At 24.0% G+C, this 20,875-nt stretch overlaps 2 protein-coding genes and 1 long non-coding RNA gene across 5 annotated transcripts; 1 reads left to right on the top strand and 2 right to left on the bottom strand.

The window, feature by feature from the left end:
* Positions 1-2,974: 2,974 nt before the first annotated feature.
* On the top strand, positions 2,975-5,610 carry LOC135928326 (uncharacterized). Of its 3 annotated transcripts, none has more exons than XM_065464768.1 (7): positions 2,975-3,041; positions 3,084-3,170; positions 3,208-3,331; positions 3,379-3,459; positions 3,506-3,603; positions 3,640-3,711; positions 4,980-5,610. In XM_065464768.1, the coding sequence occupies exons 1-6, from the start codon at positions 3,021-3,023 to the stop codon at positions 3,709-3,711; spliced, it is 483 nt and encodes a 160-aa protein (XP_065320840.1). In that variant the 5' UTR covers positions 2,975-3,020; the 3' UTR covers positions 4,980-5,610. The 3 variants fall into 3 exon arrangements, 2 of the variants coding, with proteins under 2 accessions (XP_065320840.1, XP_065320841.1); XR_010572289.1 differs by having other exon boundaries at positions 2,981-3,041; positions 3,094-3,170; XM_065464769.1 differs by having other exon boundaries at positions 2,981-3,041; positions 3,094-3,331.
* A 1,244-nt stretch (positions 5,611-6,854) lies between these two features.
* Positions 6,855-16,866, bottom strand: LOC135928144 (magnesium-dependent phosphatase 1-like). Its single transcript, XM_065464510.1, has 7 exons — positions 16,635-16,866; positions 16,469-16,591; positions 16,352-16,409; positions 14,386-14,496; positions 13,902-14,009; positions 10,199-10,284; positions 6,855-7,021 (listed from the first exon to the last, which is right to left on the bottom strand). The coding sequence occupies exons 2-7, from the start codon at positions 16,518-16,520 to the stop codon at positions 6,924-6,926; spliced, it is 513 nt and encodes a 170-aa protein (XP_065320582.1). The 5' UTR covers positions 16,521-16,591; positions 16,635-16,866; the 3' UTR covers positions 6,855-6,923.
* Positions 16,867-18,618: 1,752 nt separating this feature from the next.
* On the bottom strand, positions 18,619-19,374 carry LOC135928530 (uncharacterized). Its single transcript, XR_010572373.1, has 4 exons — positions 19,249-19,374; positions 18,901-19,198; positions 18,751-18,846; positions 18,619-18,644 (listed from the first exon to the last, which is right to left on the bottom strand). It is a non-coding gene; the product is annotated as an uncharacterized LOC135928530 (long non-coding RNA).
* Between the last annotated feature and the right edge of the window lie 1,501 nt (positions 19,375-20,875).

Below are 20,875 nucleotides of genomic sequence, written 5' to 3'. Positions count from 1 at the left end.
TTTTTATTTTAGAACACTACTTTATTTACTTTTTACATAAATTTACTTTCCCAAAAAGCTTGTTCATTGTCAGTTCCTTTTTGTTTAATAGTTTTTACTAAACTTTCGTGTATTTTCTCTTGTACACCACTAATATTTATTTTTATTTTTAATTTCTCAATCTTATTAATTTATTTGTATCATTAAGGCTTTTACTAAAGTATTTAAATTTAAAATTAGCCACCACCCACCCTTAAAGTAGTTAAATTATATTGTAGTTCTTGGGTATAGACTTTTGTTTTGCCCAAATCTTCTTTTATGAGCCTATAGACATTTAAGCAACAGTTATCCGACTGTTGTTCGTACAAGTACGTGCGGCTTGCCCACAAACGTGTGAAGGGCTCTTCATTTTTCTTCCCCCCAAATTAAATATCCAGTTTGATGAATTTTGAGGAAAACCTAGTAGCTCTGTTGTATCCACAACCAGAAGGCGAAAACGCTTTTATCACATATAACGTAATATTCTGATTTGTTTTTATAGTAAAATAAACTCTGTCATACTATTAAACGATCTGATTCAAATATAATATATTTTTTATATAAAAAATACATAAAATATAACTATATCTAAATATATCTAAAAATAGAGACCGATACCTCTAAAATAGTAACTATATATATAGACACTTTTTATAAAACTGTATCTAGACATAGATTAAATTTGGTAGATGTTAAGCAATGTAATCATATTAGAATAAGTATATAATAAAAATATTAATTACATTTTATAGCAAATTTTATTAAAAATTTTTTATTTATAAACCTCTAATTTATATTTCTTTTAGCCAATCACCCTAGCCTACCCCTGCTTTATATGATTAAATAGATTAAAAGAATAAGCAAACAATTGGCGGCAATTTATTTTCAATGATTTTGTTAGATGGTGTAAAATACAAATATTCACCATATAAAAACAACACTGTAGCATTCAAGAAGTAACTCATTCATAGGCGTAGACATGGGGGGGGGCAAGGGAAAATTGCTATCACTTTTCGTGAATATCATTTTAAGCTAATAAAAAATATCGCCCTTAGTCCTCCCCTACTCTCTGACCCTCAAAAATGTATGCATATATCTTAAACAATAATTTGAAAGAAATAATGTAAAAGTTGATATTTTTTTATAAAACTATTCATCATAATTTTTACATTTTTGGAAAAAAGCATTTATATATAAAAAGTGAACCAAAAATATTTTTTAAGAAATGGAATATAAGCCAAAGATAAGTTTTAAGACAAAAGTGAAATGTATTATAATTATTAATAATAGATTCATAAAATTACTAAATAATATAATATAACAAATATATTTTTTTATAAATTGATTAATTTTAATTTATCTATCTTATTAAAGTAAAATATAATTATAAAACTATTGATAAAATTAAATCATAAATTATATAAAAAAATTAAAGCACAATACAAGCAGTGGAATATTATATGTCGTAGATTTACAATATATCTAATTTTATCAATTATCATATGACAATCAAGTAATTTTTACCAACGAAATATATTTTACATAATATTAAACATTGATAAAGACATCAGAAAATATCTTTTAAAGACATTCTGGGATAAATAATATGAAGATTATTTATTTATACATTTTTTATTTAAAAAAAATAGATGGCGTTAAATAATTAAATGCAAATTGTTGATATATTTATTATTATCAAGAGCATTAATTAGTAAAATTTGTTGAAATATAAACTGTAATATATTCTCTTACTGTCAAATATGTCTCTAAAAGAGGAATTTTACCTAGTATTTTATAACTAATTCTATATAATTGATGAATATCACCTATATGTCTACTTTATTTTTATAAATTAATTTCTTATACTTGTTTGGAATAAATTACCATGCTTTTATATTAATGTATATACAAGTAATTTATTATTTTATATAAACTAATAAAAATAAATTACATATTTTTTCCAGACATATTTTTTTTATGAAAATTAACCTCCTATCTGTCAAGATATTTTATGACTATATATAGACTAAGGTAACCCGGCCGAAAACCCGCCTAAAATGAGGTCTGGGGGAAGCCCCCAGTAATTTTTTAATTCCACCCTCTCCCCCTTAGGAAAATTCTGGCGACGCCTATGAACTGGTTAGGGGGATATAAAACATATAAATTCAATTTTCCGGTAATAGAGAAGAAAACAATAATAGTGAAAAGTTTATAAATAAGGAGTTCATATATGAAATAAATAAAACTATTTAAAGGGAAAAGTCTAAATACATTAACATATTGAGCCTATCCAATATTATAGTTGAAAAAGATATGAGCCAGATAAATTGAAAAAGAAGGACATAGATTATTCGGAAAAAGCCATTAAGTCTGGGTTAAAAATCTAGAAATAATTCGCCATTGAGGAAAAGGTATAAATTAACAAGCTAGCTTATGTTATATGTGAAAGAAAAACATGCTTATAAACCAAAAAAAAAGCAGGAATTGATCATTGTATTTATTTTAAATATTTTTATTTATGCATTCTCATAATTATTATATAAATAACTCTTGGTGATTTTTTCTTAGAGGGGCATGATTCTAGTGAATATTCTGTAATGTAGATAACTGGTTCTGAGTCCTAAAGTTTGTGTCAGTCTATCGGTGCTTTCCTTAATTTAATCAAAACTATTGCAGTTTAGTCATGAGTTTATTATATAAAGTATATGTTTCAATAAAGATTTTTTGTCTAAAAATGATTGGTGAAACATATAGGGCTGGTAATCAACTATTAAGTTCAAATAGCTAAAAAAAATGAAATGTAAAGTTGAGTTGAGTTGCCATCATGTAATTCATTTTTCTCTAAATTGTTTAAAAACTAAGGACATAATGTGATTATAATATTTATTTTATATATTTATACGGCATTTTATCATGTCAATATTTCTCAGGTGTCATAAACTGTTTAATATTACATTTGGCAGGAACTCTTGGATATTCAAAATATTATTGAAAAAATCAGAATGAAAAGTATATTTTTTCAAGTAAATAAATGAAATTTTTTTTTATATATGGCTAATATTAAGGATAATTCAGGTAAAGTCATACTAATTAACATAAAGTTTATACAAGAAGATGAGGATTCTGATTTTAAAATAAAGGATGAACAAAAAGTATGACAACATGTTAATGTTTAATATTTGGATTAAGGATGAAATCTGCTCTTGGCTCAGTAAAGAAGTTCATAAATTAGCAGATAAACATATACCTATGGAAAAAGATAATTCTAATAAGTTGAATTTTATACAACTGAATAAAACAAAGATAATTACAAGTTGATATTCTGATCAACAAAATTAATATTTAAATATTATTTTATAGATAATAGGTATTATGCTTTGTTGTCACCTAAACCCATTATTAAAAGTATTAATAACATTTGGTATTCTGATTTAAATCCAGGTTTTATATTAAAAACATGATCACATTTTTATTTCAATTTGTAAAGGAAAAAACTTTTTAAGTTTCAAAACATTAGGTCCAAATAAAGTTATCATATATGTATCTACATCTGAAAAAATGACTAGACAACTTTTTTGCCAAAAAGTATTTTAAATTAAATATAATTTTAATATTTTTTAGATTAATAAATTATATGGCATACCTTTGTCAACCTTAGAAAATGCTGCCAATGATATAACCTCATTTTTTTAGGTTACAATTATGAAAATTTAAATATATATGCATAATATAATGGCTATTATTACTTGACTTAACACTATGGCTACTAGTGTTGTTAAAAAGCTTGATTTGGATTGATTTTTTAGAATGGCCAGATTAAGATTTAACTGAAATAATATTATGTAAGCGAGATTTGGCTCCTGCCAGCTATGAGCAAAATCTTTAGGCTAACATAAGGTTATTTTGGTTATAATCTTAATTGGGGCTGTTTATTAAAATCGAATAGTTACATTATAAAAGTTTAAAAAAATTATAATTTTCATATTTTAAAATGCATGTTGTTTTTATTTATCATTAACAAAATTTTATTTTCAACTTTGATAAATTAATTTTTTTTTATTTTTAGTTTTCACCTTTTCTGGTGGTAAAAGCTCCTTCAATACCTCTCAACATTATGTTATTCATGCTATCTCTTTTATCTAATATATACTTCTTCAAAGTTATTAATTATTCTTTTATTAAATTAAATTATAAATTCTACTTTCAATAAATATCTTTTTAGTGAAATATTTTTTTTTACTAGTAAATTTAAAAAAAATTTTTATTCCTTTTTTAAAATATTTTAATATTTCTGAAATGAAAATCAATTAGAAAATCTTGATAAATATGGTATTAGACCCTGCTCCTTATTGAAATTTATGATAATTTGTTCAAATTAATTTTTTTTATCCAGATTTTCAGATTTATTTTTTATTTAAATCAGAGACCTGCAGGCCCAGCCAGAGTACAATGGTCAAGCTTAACTTTTTTTTAAATACCTCAAAGCAGGGCTTTAAATCGCCTTTATTAGATAAAAATTAAAATAATTATATATTTTAAAAAAATCCAGACTTAGCCAGAAATTTTTTTTTATAAAAATCCAGAATTTTACAATTTTTTTATTCATTTTTTGATTAAATATGGTATTTGATCCAGCTAGAATTAAATTAGTAGATCTTGATAGAATTAACTTAGAACTAACTTCTAATTAGACCCTTCTGGAATTTATCAATCTAATTCTTATATTTTTTTAATATTAATTAATATTTTCCTATTTAAATAGTAATTCTAAAATGAAAATAAATCTGTAAATTTTGCTTTTGATCAATCAAACTAAGTATTTTTTTACTGATTAAATTTAAAATATTTTATACTTTTATTTGAGTCATTCTATTTGATCTTGCTTTAACTTAGTATTGGACTTTTTTGAAATTTATCAATCTAATTCTTATATACTTTTTATATCCATTAATTATTTTCAGATTGCATAGTGTACACTAAAATGAAGATAATGATAGCTACAAGAATTCTGAATGATCTAATAAAACAACTCAAAACTTAGACTAACAAATCATATCCTAATTCTTTTTATAATTTTATACATTACAATTAACTGGATTAATTTAGACTCTTTTTAAGCAAACATTTATTATTCTTTTTTATAAAATTTATTATTATAATACAATATATTGCAAAATAGATACAATTATAATTATTAAAAAATTGTTAAATGACAAGGTTTTCAATAATTGTAATATATTCACTTTGGGTGATTGGACCAAATTAGCGCTGTGCCGATATTAAATATTGAATGGCACCGATATCTCAAGTTTTCCAAAAATATCGGATTGGGTCGGTACCTCTAAAAAACCAATCCAATCTTTTTACTTTTCTTTTTTTGTTATTTTATGATTTACATTAATAATATTTTCTAAATAATTTTTTTGAAACAATGCAAATGTACAAAATCTCTTAAATTTTATTATTTTTTTAAATAGATTTATAATATTTTAAAAGTTTTTTTTATAAAAATAGAAAGGAACACCCAATTATTTATTTTAAATAATGCCAATTTTATTATTTATACTTTAAATAAAAGGATTTTTTTAAATATGTTATTTGGATTATGGAAATATTTTACAAAAGACAAAGATAATTTTGCAAAATGCATTATCTGCAGAATCCTAATTTCACGGGGAGGAATAATGGAAAATTCATTTAATACTACCAATATTCGTAAACTTTTCTAAGTTATTTTAGAAATAAAAAAATTAAATTAATTGCATAATTCGATTTTTTGCATAAAAAATATTAATTTCTTAATTACATTTGGTTCAAATAAGGGGGAAGGGGGGGGGGGGGTGAAAAATCAATATAAATATCAGATTGGTGAAAAATATGTGGATCGCCCTAGACCAGATTCTTCATTGATAATTGTAGTAGATTTATGATACCTTTGCGGGAATCCACAATTGCACTTACATTTCAAAAATGGAAATCAATCAGTCAATTCTAAATTTTATCTTGATAAATATAGTTATTTTAAGCTAAATATTGTTTAATTAGGTAAAATTTAACAGTTAATTTTACAAAAATAAAAAAGCCCTGCTGGAATTGAAATATGACCTACGGAAATTAATTTTGAAATAGATATTACTCTTTATTAATATTTTAAAAAATATAGTATTTTCTCTATGTTCAAGGGGTTTCTGCATAAACTAATCTTTTAAATAGGATAAGAATTTTTTTTAACTTCAATTAAAGTTATATTGCATTTAATAATTTTGACTTGTCTTTTAAATATTTGTGCTTTTCCTTATATTTATATACTTAATTTAAAAAATTAAAATCTTTTTATTTGGAGGGTCTAATTTTACCCTCATAGCATTGGCTATGAACTTGTTCATATATTGTGGATTTAAACATTTGATCCTTAGATTTTTTAGAACGGTCATTTAATAATTTGTTACTAATTTTGTATTTATGTAGCAATTTTTTTTAAATGATAATATATATTTATTTTTACATGCAAAAGTAGATAATATTTCAAAATTAAATCCAGCAGGGCCTAATTCAATGATAACTATTAATTCTAAAAAATAGAATAAAATACTTTGTTAAATTTAATATAATAAAGCTTACAATTAATATTAGTAAAAATTATTGATTAATTTACTTGAGTAGAAAAATAGTAAAAAAAATTAATGCGTTCTTTAAAATATTAAAATTATCATTTAAACTGTGACCAATAATTTATTAAAAATATTTTTTTATATTTATTTTGAACAAAATTATATATTATGATTCATTTTACAAATATTATAACAAAATATTAATTGTATATAAAAAAAATTTGACTATCAATAAATATCACAAGATATTGGCTAATTTTATAATATAAAACATTATCATTTAATTATAATGAATTATTTTTGAGTTTTCAGCTTGATTTCATGTGTTTTTAAACCTTTGCATAATTCCGATTTAGTTAGGCCACCTTGCTTGATGTAAATACAAGTAACCCCTTTAAATATTAAAATAAATTTTAATCTAAAAATATATCAAATAAAAATTATTTTGATAAAATCGAAAGAAGGGCTATAACTAATGAGAGATGGGGGGGGGGTAAGGCTACTTTGTATAAATTACTGTAACTCTCCAAAAAGCATGTCTTTTTAATATAACAATAAAATTTGTGGATTAATAAAACAGCAATGAATTCCAAAAACTTATAAGTCCAAAATGACATGTTTGCTCAAGATTGTCATAAAAAAACCAACATGTGATACACAGGCATTGGAAGATAAGATTGAAATCTATATTTTAGAGATTAAGAATATGTAATTATTTATTTCCATATATAGATTTCTAGTTTTCAAAAAGAAAACAAGGTTATTTTAATATTGTTACATAATATGTACTATATTAACTTTTATATTTATTATTACTCAATTTATATTACTTTTAAATTGTTAATATGAGTTTGCAGCTATGCTTTATAACCGTAATTGATTTACATTTTATAAAAAAAGATATATTTTTTACTCGTGAGAAAATTATTGTTAGATAATATGAGATTTTATTTTTAAACTTAATTGATAAAATAAACAAATTTCATTATATTTAAATTGAGCTAAATTACTACTACTAATACTCATTCTACAAAGCAATTCCTCTCAAGACCGACGTCTAATATTATATTTTAAACAAGACTTTTCCCCGCTTTTCTTTAAATATTAATTTCCAAAATATTAAAATTTATTTTTGAAAATATATACTCGGTAGAAAAAAAATTCCGAAAAAGCCTCCAATGATGTACCATCATTAATGTACGTGAAGTTAACAGATCGACTTGAGGATCAATTAACAAAACTTATGCCAATATTTAGTCTTAATTGTTCTTCAAGCCAGACACCGGCGGAATCAAAGCTTAGTGAATTATAAGCAAAGGTAAAATTTTGAAGCTGGCAAAAAGACTTAAGGATAATATACCAGAACCTGTTAAATCCTCCAGAAACTTTAATCTATATACTAGCGGAACGAACCGCTCATGAGTATAAGCAAAATAGAAAGGTTTTGACACTGCCAGAATCTAAAATTAATGCAATCATATTCTAGTTCAGGTTAATATTTAATGCTCTATCTGATCCCAAACAGAATGTCAAAAAATTAACAAGACTTATCTGCAAATAATAAATTACACCTTATCATATATGAATTAATATTAGTCCCATGCGAAATAAAATATTCTATAACTTTAAATCTATTATTTTTTAAATTATCAAAAAACTTTATATAATTTGCTATCGCAACATCATCATCGATTTTTGTATTGCTATATTTAAAAATTTGTAAACTCTCTATTTCTTGTGGTATAATACAGTTACCAGATAAACCATAGATAAAAAACGTGCTTCATATTATGGAGTGCTGTGCCCTGAAATTTTACATAATTGAAGGGACCAAGATTAGATTAACTTGTTGAATAATGGAAATTTTATCACAAATCAATAGACCTTTAGAGCTAGGATTTGAGATATATATTCAATAATACATGCTGTATTAGTAGTTTATCACAAGCAGTAGCTGTCTGTTGCGATAGCAAATTATATAACGTGTTTTAGATAATTTGGAAAATAATATATTTAAAAAGTTTATAGAATATTTTGTTTCGTATGGGTCTAATATAAGATAAGGTGTAATTTATTATGATTGTTTGATAAAACTAAGGTAATTTATAGTTTGTCTTGGGAATCAACATTATATTATAGAAAAATGTTAAATACATATAATGTAACCGATATTTTTAAATATAATAATAAAGAATGTATAACCAAAGAATTTCTTAGAAATCATGTTTACCAATAAATTTATATATATAAATCGATTACTAATGTATAAGAAAATATGCTTAGATGTTTAATCATATGGGTCAATTTATTTTTACTAGTTCATATGAAATCTATTTGTATGTAATATAGATACTGTATTGGAATATTTATTAAAAGTTATGTTATAGTAACTAATATTGCATAAATAATTCGTCATATGAAATATTGGTTATAATGGGTAAATATGGTTGTGCTATTTTAGATATAATCGATTTATATGCTAGGTTTATTTTGATACAGATTGCTTGCACATCATATGACTTTTAAGGAATATAGATTGCTGGTTTATAATTCAATATTCAAAATGCTAAATTAGAACTAAATCTGACTTAACACTTCTTCCATTTTTATCCAAGTAAACAGTCTTTTATAACCATTATTATGCAATTATATTTTAAAATAAATAATTCACACATAAATTATATATACACAGTATATATATGATATCAGATATGACAATATAGGTCATTGGCCAGATGCGAAAAGATGCAAGTTATACATATTCCAGAACAAATGCAATATATATTTATGTTTTAACCAATATATAAAATGTTTTCGCGATTTTAATAATAAATAGATATTTAAATTTATTTGTATTACACTATGCCTGACGATGTCAAATTGCATCATAACTTTTTTTTACCTGTATATTTAAAAATAAAAGTTTAAAAAAATTTTGGGCATCTATGGAGTGTATAAATGAATAATTATTAGAATTTTTTTTTTAATATTATTAATATCTGGGCGTCAAAAATAAGTTGACTTTTTTAAGCCTAGGCAATAAAAAATCTTCATAGACAGGGACTAGGCCTAAAAATTTTTAAAAAAATATGGGTCGAATCCGAAAATATAAAACTCGAGTTAGGTCATGCAATTGCTACCCGTGCAGATCTCTTTTCGGAACCTAATGTTCAGTTCTCCTTCCAAATATATAGTTCATTCCCGATACCCTGATTATAAAAACTACAGAAATTTAATCTAACTACAGAAATTTAATCTATCGAAATATTCCTTGAAATAAACAAAGTAATTGTTGAAATTTCTTTATTAAATAAAAACGATAAAATATAATCATTATCTATGGAGGAGGAATGCATGAGAAATGTCCTTCCATATACCTTAAAGAAGGTAAATCCTAGGATATTACCTCCAAATTATTTTCTCTGAGTAAAAAAATTAGCTATTTATAAAGGTATACTCTTATTGATAGAGCTATGTAAAAAAACTTCAAAATTTATTGCTAGTGGGGCTCTACTTCAATTTTAGAGTTAATTGTATATGATAATAAAATATTAGAATTTAATGAAAACCTAATTTTTGTATGTCTTCGATATTGCGATATTCGTCATCAAAAAACAACATTTTTTCGTAGGAAATGCCAGATTGCTTCATTATTCTTGCAAAATATAAAGTATAATATATAAAATAAAACAAGATGAAATTTGGGCTGAAATCAAATCTTATTTATTTTTATATTGTTGTTAAATAAAGGAAATGTCCAGATTAACATTTAAAACGAATAAAACTATAATTACATATTAAAAGTTGCTTATCATTATACAATCTATGCCATGACACGGTAATTAATAGCTTTAAATCTAACCAGAAAGGTTATAAGATACTTTTAACATGCATCTATATACAGATATAATATTTCCAGGTATATTTAAGATACTTTTATTAATATAATCAAGCAAGATGTGCATAATGCCAAAATTGAAAATCTATTGAATTGTGAATTAAACTAAACATTTTTTATTCAGTTTGATATTAAATTTATAGATAAAATATAAAATTATATGATTATTAGCTTTCAATTAATAAACATTCTCAAAGTATTAATCACTAAAATTTAAGCACAGCCATAGCTGGTGTGCTGAAAATGTCGTATACTAGTATAATCTTTAAATAAAGTAAAATGACACTCATTTTAAAAATTATCATTTCAAGTTTGATAATTTAAATTTTATATTTTCAATATCCTCTTGGGATTTTTGACATATGTACTATTTGGATTTTATTTTCTGCGAATAGTATTATTTAGAAATTGAAAGTTCATCCATCGACCAATCGTTTTGTCAGTTTGATTTTTTACTTTAAATTTTCTGAAATTAGAGCCAAATCGAATCAAGTGTGTAAAAATTGGTTATGATATGTGTGATAAATATTCTTTTTTGTAAAGTCATTAAGAATATTTTTTATTATCAATATTATCTTTTTTTACCAATATTATTTTTTGGCAAGATTATTTTTTGGAGTTATAAAAACCTCGTAAAAAAGGAAGAAGATATTCATTATATTATTTTTTTTTAAATTATATTTTAATTTAATTTTATTCTAATAAAAATAATTCAATAAAAAAAAGGGGTAAGAAAGAAATAAATAAATTTAAGAACCAGTGACAAGATAAATCGTGGGAAATTTATTATTGATAGAACCTAGTAGAAAACTGAGAGATTCTAGTGGTCAAAACCAAGAAAATATTTTTGTGTCTTCATTATCAATTTTATAATTAAAATATTATTAATACTAGTGTAAAATAAAATTTGTTTTAAGATGGGAAAATAAACTTGGACGATACACAATACAAAAAAAGTATAAAAATGTATCTATAAATAGATAGTTACCCTTAAAAATATATCTGGACAGAAATATTTTTTAAGATAATACAACATTTTTGTATTGGTAAACAACTCTGCATCTAATAACCATTATAAACATAAATAAAAAAAAATAATGTTTAAGGACCATGATCTCTCTAAATGCTGGGAGAGGTACTCAAAATCGGCATGTACAAATAATACTTGAAATTTAATAGTTAAAGTCGTCGATTAATAAAAAAAAATCAGGAAAAGAACGTCAATTATTTGACTTAGCTACCTATCAAATTTCTTGCTTTATGAAAATATAATGATTTTTTAAAAGGGTAATAAGCAGGGAGAACCCTCCCTTAAAAAAAATGGGTTAGGGTTTAGGTTCAGTGAAAAATCTCTGAACCCGGTTCGGGTTCAGGGTTGGGAGACCAGAAAAATAATATTAAAATTAGTAAAAATAACAGAAACATCATTTTTTTAAAATTTATTTTATTTAGTATTGCCATAAAAATAATTTATCATCATAATTATAATATATTCGTGATTTTCTCTTTGTCTTACTATCAATTTAATAATTCACAAACAACAATATTAAAATCTGCTTTGCTGGTTAAAATTTAAAAATTTTTACGAAAAATGGCCGGCTCATAAATATAACAAAAATGATTCCACGAAAAAATGATCAAAAAATGTTTTTTTTTAAATTAATATTTATTTTTAATAAAAAAAACAATTATTTTAAATAGGAAATCTTTTATAAATGAAAATCGTAAATTATATTTTTAACATAATATTTAAAATAAATAAAATGAAGGTCTAAAATAAAAAAAAAAAAATTTTTTTTGAAAAAAAGCTTGAACCCTAAATTTAAAAAACGGGTTCGGGTTTGGGTTCAGCGAAATATCGAGGGTCGGGTTCTTATTTTTGGTAATAAGGGCTCAAAAATAGCGTTAAATGACAATAATACTATGTCTTCTCTAGCAATTAAAAATTCACATATTCGCCCATTTAATTTTCGCAAAATTTGAAAACAATATAAACAAGACGTGAGTGTCAGCAAATATTCGTGCATTTTTTTTACGCGAATTTTAAAAAAAAACATTTTCTTTTCTCCATATTCATTTATTGAATTTTTGCGAATTCGTAATTTTAATCAGCATTTTGAGTTTTAAAAAATTATATGATGGGTAAATTACTATATAACATTTTAATAAAATTTTTAAGCTTACTATTTATTCTTTTATTCCTAATATATTTAATTTTAGATAAATTTGATATTGAAGATATAACACTCAAGTTTATAAAGTAGTGATAAGCATAAAAATAAATTTGGAAGGGAAAAAGAGTTTCAAGAAATAGCTATAAAGCATAATATGTCAACTTAGGTTATGACAATTAGATACGGATTATTTAAATTATTAGTATTAGAAGGCTAAATTAAAATATAAAAATGCTTAAAAGATATATGTGAGGGGAAAAAAAGAGCTCCATTCTCTGGATTTAAAAGAAAGTGAATTCTAAATCACTTTTTTTCCTTGAAACAATGATGATTACTCCATTATGTAAATCTAAACTAGATTTAAGTCTTGAGAATGCTTCCTTTGAAGAGGAGGTTATTAATTGCATAATATAAATTTGTCATTTTAATTAATTCAGAATTTATTGCCATCTAATTCTAGTCATTATCAATGGTTTAAGTGAAGCAATGACATAGAGATTGTAATAAATTACATTTAATAAAATAATATTTTATTTTAAAATCTCACTATTCAAATTCCTAATAAAGGGAAAAAAATGAAACATGAATTTTTTTTAGAATTAACAGGAGAAATTGAAAATAATTAAAATAAATATACTAGAAGAGGAGGACGAAATGACTAATTTTATTAAAGGTTTTTAACAAGATTTCTCTTAAAAAATTTATGGATTATGATTATTGAAAATCCTTATGTTTTATTATAATTATATTTTGATTATAGAAAATCTAAATGTTTTGTAAATTTTTTCATATCCATAATTATCAGATAAATATATTATAACATTGGTGCAAATATTATATAACATCAACATTAATAAAATAATTCATATATTTTGTTCTAATTTCTTTACCAAAATTACTAACATTAATTCTACTTCTGTGTATTGAAGATGGTAAATTAGAATATTTTAAAATTTTATTAGTATCCCTTTCCAAATCTATTATAATAATTTTCCTATTAGTTTCTTAATATTTTTAAAAAATCTTAAAAAAATAAAATGTGCTTAAATTAAAAACACATATTATTAGGCAAAAAAAAGAAAATTTTGCGCGAAAATAAATCGTGTATTCGAGCTTTTTTGATTGACTGTGAAAACAAAGTCTAAAATTCAAAAGGAATTAATCAATTTTTTTTAATGAAAAAAAACTAAAAAATTTTACTTTTCAAAATGTTTGACCTTACAGGAAGGGTATATCTCTTTGTATTTGAAATATTTATTCCAATCATATAATTTAAGCATTTGTTCGGCATATGCTGGTATTGTAGTCCTTTAATGCATAAAAAAAATATAAATTTAAATTGTTTGTTATTTTTTTAAAATATCATGTAATGTTGTTAAACAGCAAAACCTCCCGATTAAAATTTTACCCAAAATAATATAGCTACGAGATTTTGCAAATAGAGGTCTAAACCTTCTGCCATATTGGGGCCGTTTAACAACGTTAATATCATGATTACTCTTTCCAATATAGATAAAAAAAATTAATATATATAGCATTTTGCCTAGTAAAATATTTTCAAACTTGCAAAGTGCTTCGTTTCAAGCAAAAAACTTGGTAAGTTTGAAATACGTACTACTTTAAGAAATAAAATTCTATAAAAAATTAATAAAATGTATGTGATAAATATCTTCTAAATTTAAACCTCGATGCCGCAGCTAAAGTATATCCATCTTTTGAAAGATTTTCTAAAATTTCTGGAACATCTGGATATGGTAACAATTCTTCTCCACATGAATCGTAAACTTTGCCATTCCTAATTAAATTATAAAAATATTATTATTTTTAGATCTAGTTATTCATTTTATAAAATTACAATCGAAGACATATTAATCATTTAAAACATAGGTTCGATGATTCCAATTTTAAAAATAGGAAGGAAGAGAAGGAAAAACTATGCAAACTATACCAAAAGGATGATATTGACCCTATACAAAACTCAATAGCCAAAGACATTGATCCTATAAAAAACTCGATAGCCACAAACATTGATCCTATACAAGACTCGATAACCAAAGACACCATAATAAATGAAAAGATTGAAATCGGTAGTACGGATCAACCCAGAGTAGGAACGAAAGTAACAACAATTTATACCATTTCAAATCGATAGTCAAAAAGGAAAGAATAGATGTAATATAATCAATTAACCTTGAAAATAAACACAATTGGTAAAAGGATTAATTGTTATTGAAATATATTTTTTTAATTGTATATTACGATTAATGATTTGTAAAAGATATATAAACTGACAAAATTAATTACAAAGGCATAATAAAATTATTCACAGTTTTCACGATAATGCACTATTCCTATTGTGCAAACAACTAAGTTGTGGTTGATCATAACCGCAAATAATAATATTAATAATCTACACTATTTATATTTGTTCTCAATTATTTTTAGATGTAGGGATAGCATAATGTAAATACCAAAGTCTATGAAAACTGGTTGGACACTCATTTTTAGCCAGCTAAAAATGGCTAAATCAAATTTTCATCTGGTTGAAGAAAGCAAAAAAAGATTTTCCCAATTAACTAATGGAATTAATCAACTATATTTTTAATTGCTTTCTTCTTTTATAAAAATCTTATATAGCAACCCACCTAATAGTGCCTCCCCATAGCAAAATTCAAAATATGCCTATGGCTGCGTAAACAAAGCAAAAATGCAAGTTATGCATAAATGCGTATTCCAGACCAAATGTAATATAATATTTATTTTATAACCAATATAAAGTGTTTTCAAGATTTTCATAATAAATAGATATTTGTATTACACTATGCATGATGATGTCAAATTGCATCATCATTTTTTACCTGTATAATTAAAAATAAGTTGAAAATATTTTTGGGCTTCTATGGAGTGTATAAATGAATAATTTATAGAAATTTTTTTTTATAAAAGTTCAAAAAAAATTTGGGCATCTCTACAGTGTATAAATAAATAATTTATGGAAATTTTTTTTTTAATCATTGGCATCAAAGGGTTGATTTAATAGCATTATTACATCATTTTTTAGTATTTAATTTTTTTTATACATAAGGTTATTGTTTAAAATAATTTAAACATAAAATATTTTAAAGTTTTATTATATAAGAATAAATAATATTTACTAATATCCATCATCAATTTTATTCATATATATATATTTTATATCATATTGTGACTTTATAATAATGTGTCAGTTTTAAGAACATTTTTGACTCTCTTGATAAAACCTATCATAAAATTTCAAAATAACAATAAAATCTCAAAATACCAATCTAAATTAGAGTTTTATAAAGGCTGCTAATTAATTAATAAATTATACAATTAATTTGATTATAAGACATAACATATATAGATTGGGATCCAAGGGAAACATAGCCATTATCTCATGAGTATATTATTTTAACAATATTTATGAAATCCAGATCGTGTATGTAAATATAAATTTTTCAAAAACAAAGTAAAAGTGAACATTAAAGAGTATTTGAATCAAGCTTAAATTAAACAATATAATTCTTTCTATAAAATTTTTTAGATTAATTATCATTAATTTCAGTGCTAATATGTAAAATATTGTATATTTTAAAAATAAAGTGTGAATGTTTAATTTTAAATGTTACTTTTTGTGAAAAGGGCCTTGAACAGTCCAATCAACGTGAAAAGGCCATAATGTGTCATCTATAACAAAACATTACAATCTCTAATAAAATCTATGATTTAATATGAATAAAAGCAACCTAAATCAAAAACGATTATATTTGGTTTCAATTCGGTGCGCAAATTATGCATAAGAATTTAGTATTTTATAAAGACTGGTGCAATGACATAAAATGAATTGGAGTTGACGGATTCATTCCAATCTAGAATTATTAATTAACCATTAAAAACTTAGAGGATATCTACCCCATTGTTAATAGTATAATAGTTACCATCTAGATGTGTATATAAAGAAAAAAGTATATTTGAATCCTTGATGATAATATTTGCGAGTGGGTAAATAGCATTTATTAATAAAAAAGTAGATTTTGTTCACTTGAATATAATACTTGCCCTGCCCCCTTTCAGTGGGAATAGAATTTATAAAGATAAATTATATTTATCTCCTTGATAATAATAATTATTTTTAGAACTGTAAAAAATATCTTATGCAATCAGAAATAATTATTTAAGTTTATTTAATTTATATACCAATGTTTAATATTTAAAAAAGGTTAGAGAGCAAAAAAAAACTAAAATGGTTTTTTCTAGTATATAAAAAATAGGTTTTGACTACATGTTTCTATCTAAAGAAAGTAAGATTAGTTCTATCTTAAATTATATTTTAAAGCAAAATATTGAATATAAATGGAAATATATTCAATTATATTGTGGTATATTAGACCCTTATAAAACATTTTAGTCATTTTTTTACAGTATTTAAGGATTAAATACTATAATACACAACGGGTCACTAGGAGGCAGTCACAAGGGCTTGAGCCCCCTAACAATCAAATATAGATTTGGAAATTTTTTATCCTCAATAATTATGCTCTATTTAATATGAAATAATGTTTAGCTCTTTGAGGAAATTTAGAAAATGGTAGATTAATATTTTTTTAAAAAAATTTAATTATCAAAAATTATTAAAAGAACTTAAATAAAAAATAAATATAGAATCGTGCTTATTTATTAAGATGATATAGAAAATGTTATTTTCAATTTTAAAAAATTGGGAAATTGGTAATATATTAAAAAAACACTTTTTAGATGATTAAAATACGCATCCCCTATTTTTTTTGATATTTAACTATTTTTCCAGTTTTTTTAAAATTTTAAATAACATTTATCTCATCTCAATAAGATAAACTCGTTTCTATATTAATTTTTTTTTAATTTAAGCATTTTATTTAATAAAATATTACGCGTTAAGGCTTCCACTATTGAAAAAAGTAGTACGCAAAATCAAAATATCAGTATATTTTTAAAATATGAAATTTTGATTAATAGATTCTAGATGTAGACAGTAGCATGTTAAACTCGTTTTGAGCTGATTTTTAAAAATGGCTAACTCAATATTTTAGCCAGAAAAATATTGCCTAAGTCACGAGATTTAGCTGATAGATGTCCAAACCTTTGTTCCTTCTACAAGCAAAATCTTCAGGCTTGCGTATTATTATTCTGGATTAAATATTGAGTTAGCCGTTTTTAAAAATTGGCTCAAAACGATCCGTTTAACTACACTAGTAGACAGATACTATAAACGAATTCTCCTGACACCGACTCCGTGTAGAGATCTGCATTGGGTGGGTTTTTGGTTAAAAAAAATTTAACCCACCTACATCCGCCGGCACAAATTATAATTATCCTAATCATCTTTAATCTAGGTTTAAGAAATAAAAATATTTTGACATTTTATCAAGCTTAAGGTTAGATCTATCTTATATCCAAATAACAAATGGTCTAAAATTCCTTACCCGCTCGCCCGCCGGCCTATTAGTCTAAAAATTTTTACCCGCCCGCCCATTATTTATAAAAATTTTTTAGTCTAAGCCACTTATAATATTTAATTATGGCCATTCTTTCATTTTTTTAAGCATCTTATAAAAATATTTCAGCATTACACCTCTACAAAATATTTATAATTTAGGAAATTAATATAAGCATAAAAAAATAATCAATTTAAATTATGGACAATTTATTTGATCAAATAAAATATTTATGAAAAAAATATAAATATAAAATTGATAATGTAATTATAATGCAAAAATAATAATAAATCGACATTTTTTGGATTCAAACACGTTCTTCTTTGTTCTAAAAACCTTCCAGCAATGCTAAATCCTAGTTCAGAAGAAGCACTAGTTGCAGGAATTGCCAATATTTTTCTTGCTAATCTTGATAGCTTTGGCTAATCTCTTTCTTGTCGTTTTCACCCTTTAAATAAAAGTGAAACCAAGAATAATAAATTAAATAAAGTAATTTAAATTAATTATAATATGCATATTAAAATTGCTAAATTATCCATATCAAAACTGGTTACTCTAAGTTAAATATTTTGTTATGTCAAGTTACAATACTCTCCTCTGTAACACCCTCATCCTCCCATCTTTGGGTTTAATTTTGATGCGGATGCTATCTATTTCAAACATTGCAATTAATATAGCCTAGCGATTTTATAATTTATTAATACCCTTTAATTGGATTCTCTTTGCTTTTGGGGAAAAGGGTAAAATCAAATTTTTATCCACGTTGTTATATAATGCAACATGTTTTCAATATGTCTTTTTATTTCATTAATTTCCTCCAATGTCAAAATCCTCATTTGTGGGAACTTTTGTATTAAAAATGTTGAAATTTTATGAAGCATATAGATTTCAAAATTTTCAATTATAATATTTTTAGCTCTTTTCTTATTAAATCCTTTCGACAATTTGTGTTTCCCATTATACCCATATTTATTTGATTGCTCATGTAAAAGAAGATTATACCTTTTTTTAAGAAATAATATACATAAATCCCAAAATATTAATTTTCATACCATATAGGAACGTTCTGTAGTTAGGCCAGCAGATCTCAAGAACATTAGTTGTATCTTTATATGGCTCCAAAATCTATCAGTGTTTTTAAACCTTCCTTTCCCATCAATTTTTTTCACTCATATCACGAGATTGTAGGAACAAAAAAATCTCATCATACATTATAAAAATGCTTTGTAGAATCTAATGCTTTGTATCCCATCTTATTTCAATATTTTGAATATTTTATGTTGCCACTTTGTTTGATAAGTGGCTAACGATTTTGCAGTGATCAAAATGTTATTGATCTCAGGACCATTTTCCAAAATAAAAATTGACTGGAATGCATTGCGAAGAATTGTGTCCAACATATGTGTTAAACAGTTTAGTCTATTTAGTCTAATATCTGAAAAAATTAAAGGAAAATATAGTTTTCTAAATATGAAAGTTTTTATTTAGGTATATACAAAACAGAATCTCTCATAAATTATTAAAGTAACTACCAATTAGATAAATTTTATAAAATTTGGAAAAAATTTACCCTTCCAGCGTTTTTTTAATATTTGTTACTAGGTCGGTAGCAAAGATGAGCTTAGAAAAATATTCTCGGGGAACATCAAGTTTTAAATTTTTTTAAATAATTCTTTAAGAATATTTTTTTATTCCGTCTTTTTTTCTCTAGAAATTGTGAAATAAAAATAATTTTTTTTTCTAATTTCCAATTTTGTATATAATTAAATGATAAAGATATATAATCAGTTTTTGTAAAATCCTCGCACCACATATCAGTAGTACATGAGCAAATAAATTTTTTTATCATTTCTCTAATTTTAGGAAATAATATTTCCTTAAGATCCTCTGTAACTCTATCTATGTGCCTCGGAAATTATTTTTTTGGCTTCCAATTTTCCATATGTGGCTGTCGACAAATCTTTGTAAAATATTTATAAATCCTGGTCCTTGAATGGCATGAAATGACCTAAAAAGTTAAAAGAATAATTTAAAAAAAATTAAAAATATCTCTAGCGCAATATTCTAAGGCGATTAGACCCGATTTTATTGATTTGTTTAATTGAGTTTTTTTTTAAAAATTTCCAGTTATTTTTTTTATTATCTATCAAATTTTCATAATTTGTAGATAAACATTGATGCCGAAGGAAGAAGGATGTTCAACTTATGTTATTATATTTATAGATAATTATTGCATGCAGCGAATCTGTTATGTTCTACCTCTCCCCCCTCTTGTCCCGTATAACTTATTTCTTTAAGTTTTTCTCCACTTGTTTCTTTTGTTTTTCCCATCGTCCTTTTTTTTTATATTGATATTAGACCTTATTTTTATATTGTATTTGAAACTGGGTCTGACCAGTTTCAAGAATGATTGTATCGCGATATTATATAACAACTTGTTATTTTTTTTTCTTTGTTTGATAAATTATAAAAGGTTGCAAAAATACCTTTATTTGGGGAATTCTTTTTTTTAAATTATTTTACTGAATATTTTTTGTGTTAAATAAAATTCTTACAGTTTTATTCTTTGGTAAATTGTGATATTTTAACAATAAATTAAATTACTAAAATTACCCGATGATGACTAAGTTAAATCTCAACGTCAACCTACCAGAAAATCCCGGTCCCTCCAATTCTGCC

The sequence above is a fragment of the Gordionus sp. m RMFG-2023 genome, chromosome 4 (genome assembly GCF_954871325.1).
Source record: "Gordionus sp. m RMFG-2023 chromosome 4, tfGorSpeb1-WG-v2, whole genome shotgun sequence".
Taxonomy (NCBI): Eukaryota; Metazoa; Nematomorpha; class Gordioida; order Chordodea; family Parachordodidae; genus Gordionus; species Gordionus sp. m RMFG-2023.
Note: the sequence above shows the minus strand (reverse complement) of the source record. Positions and strands in the feature narration are given on the sequence as shown.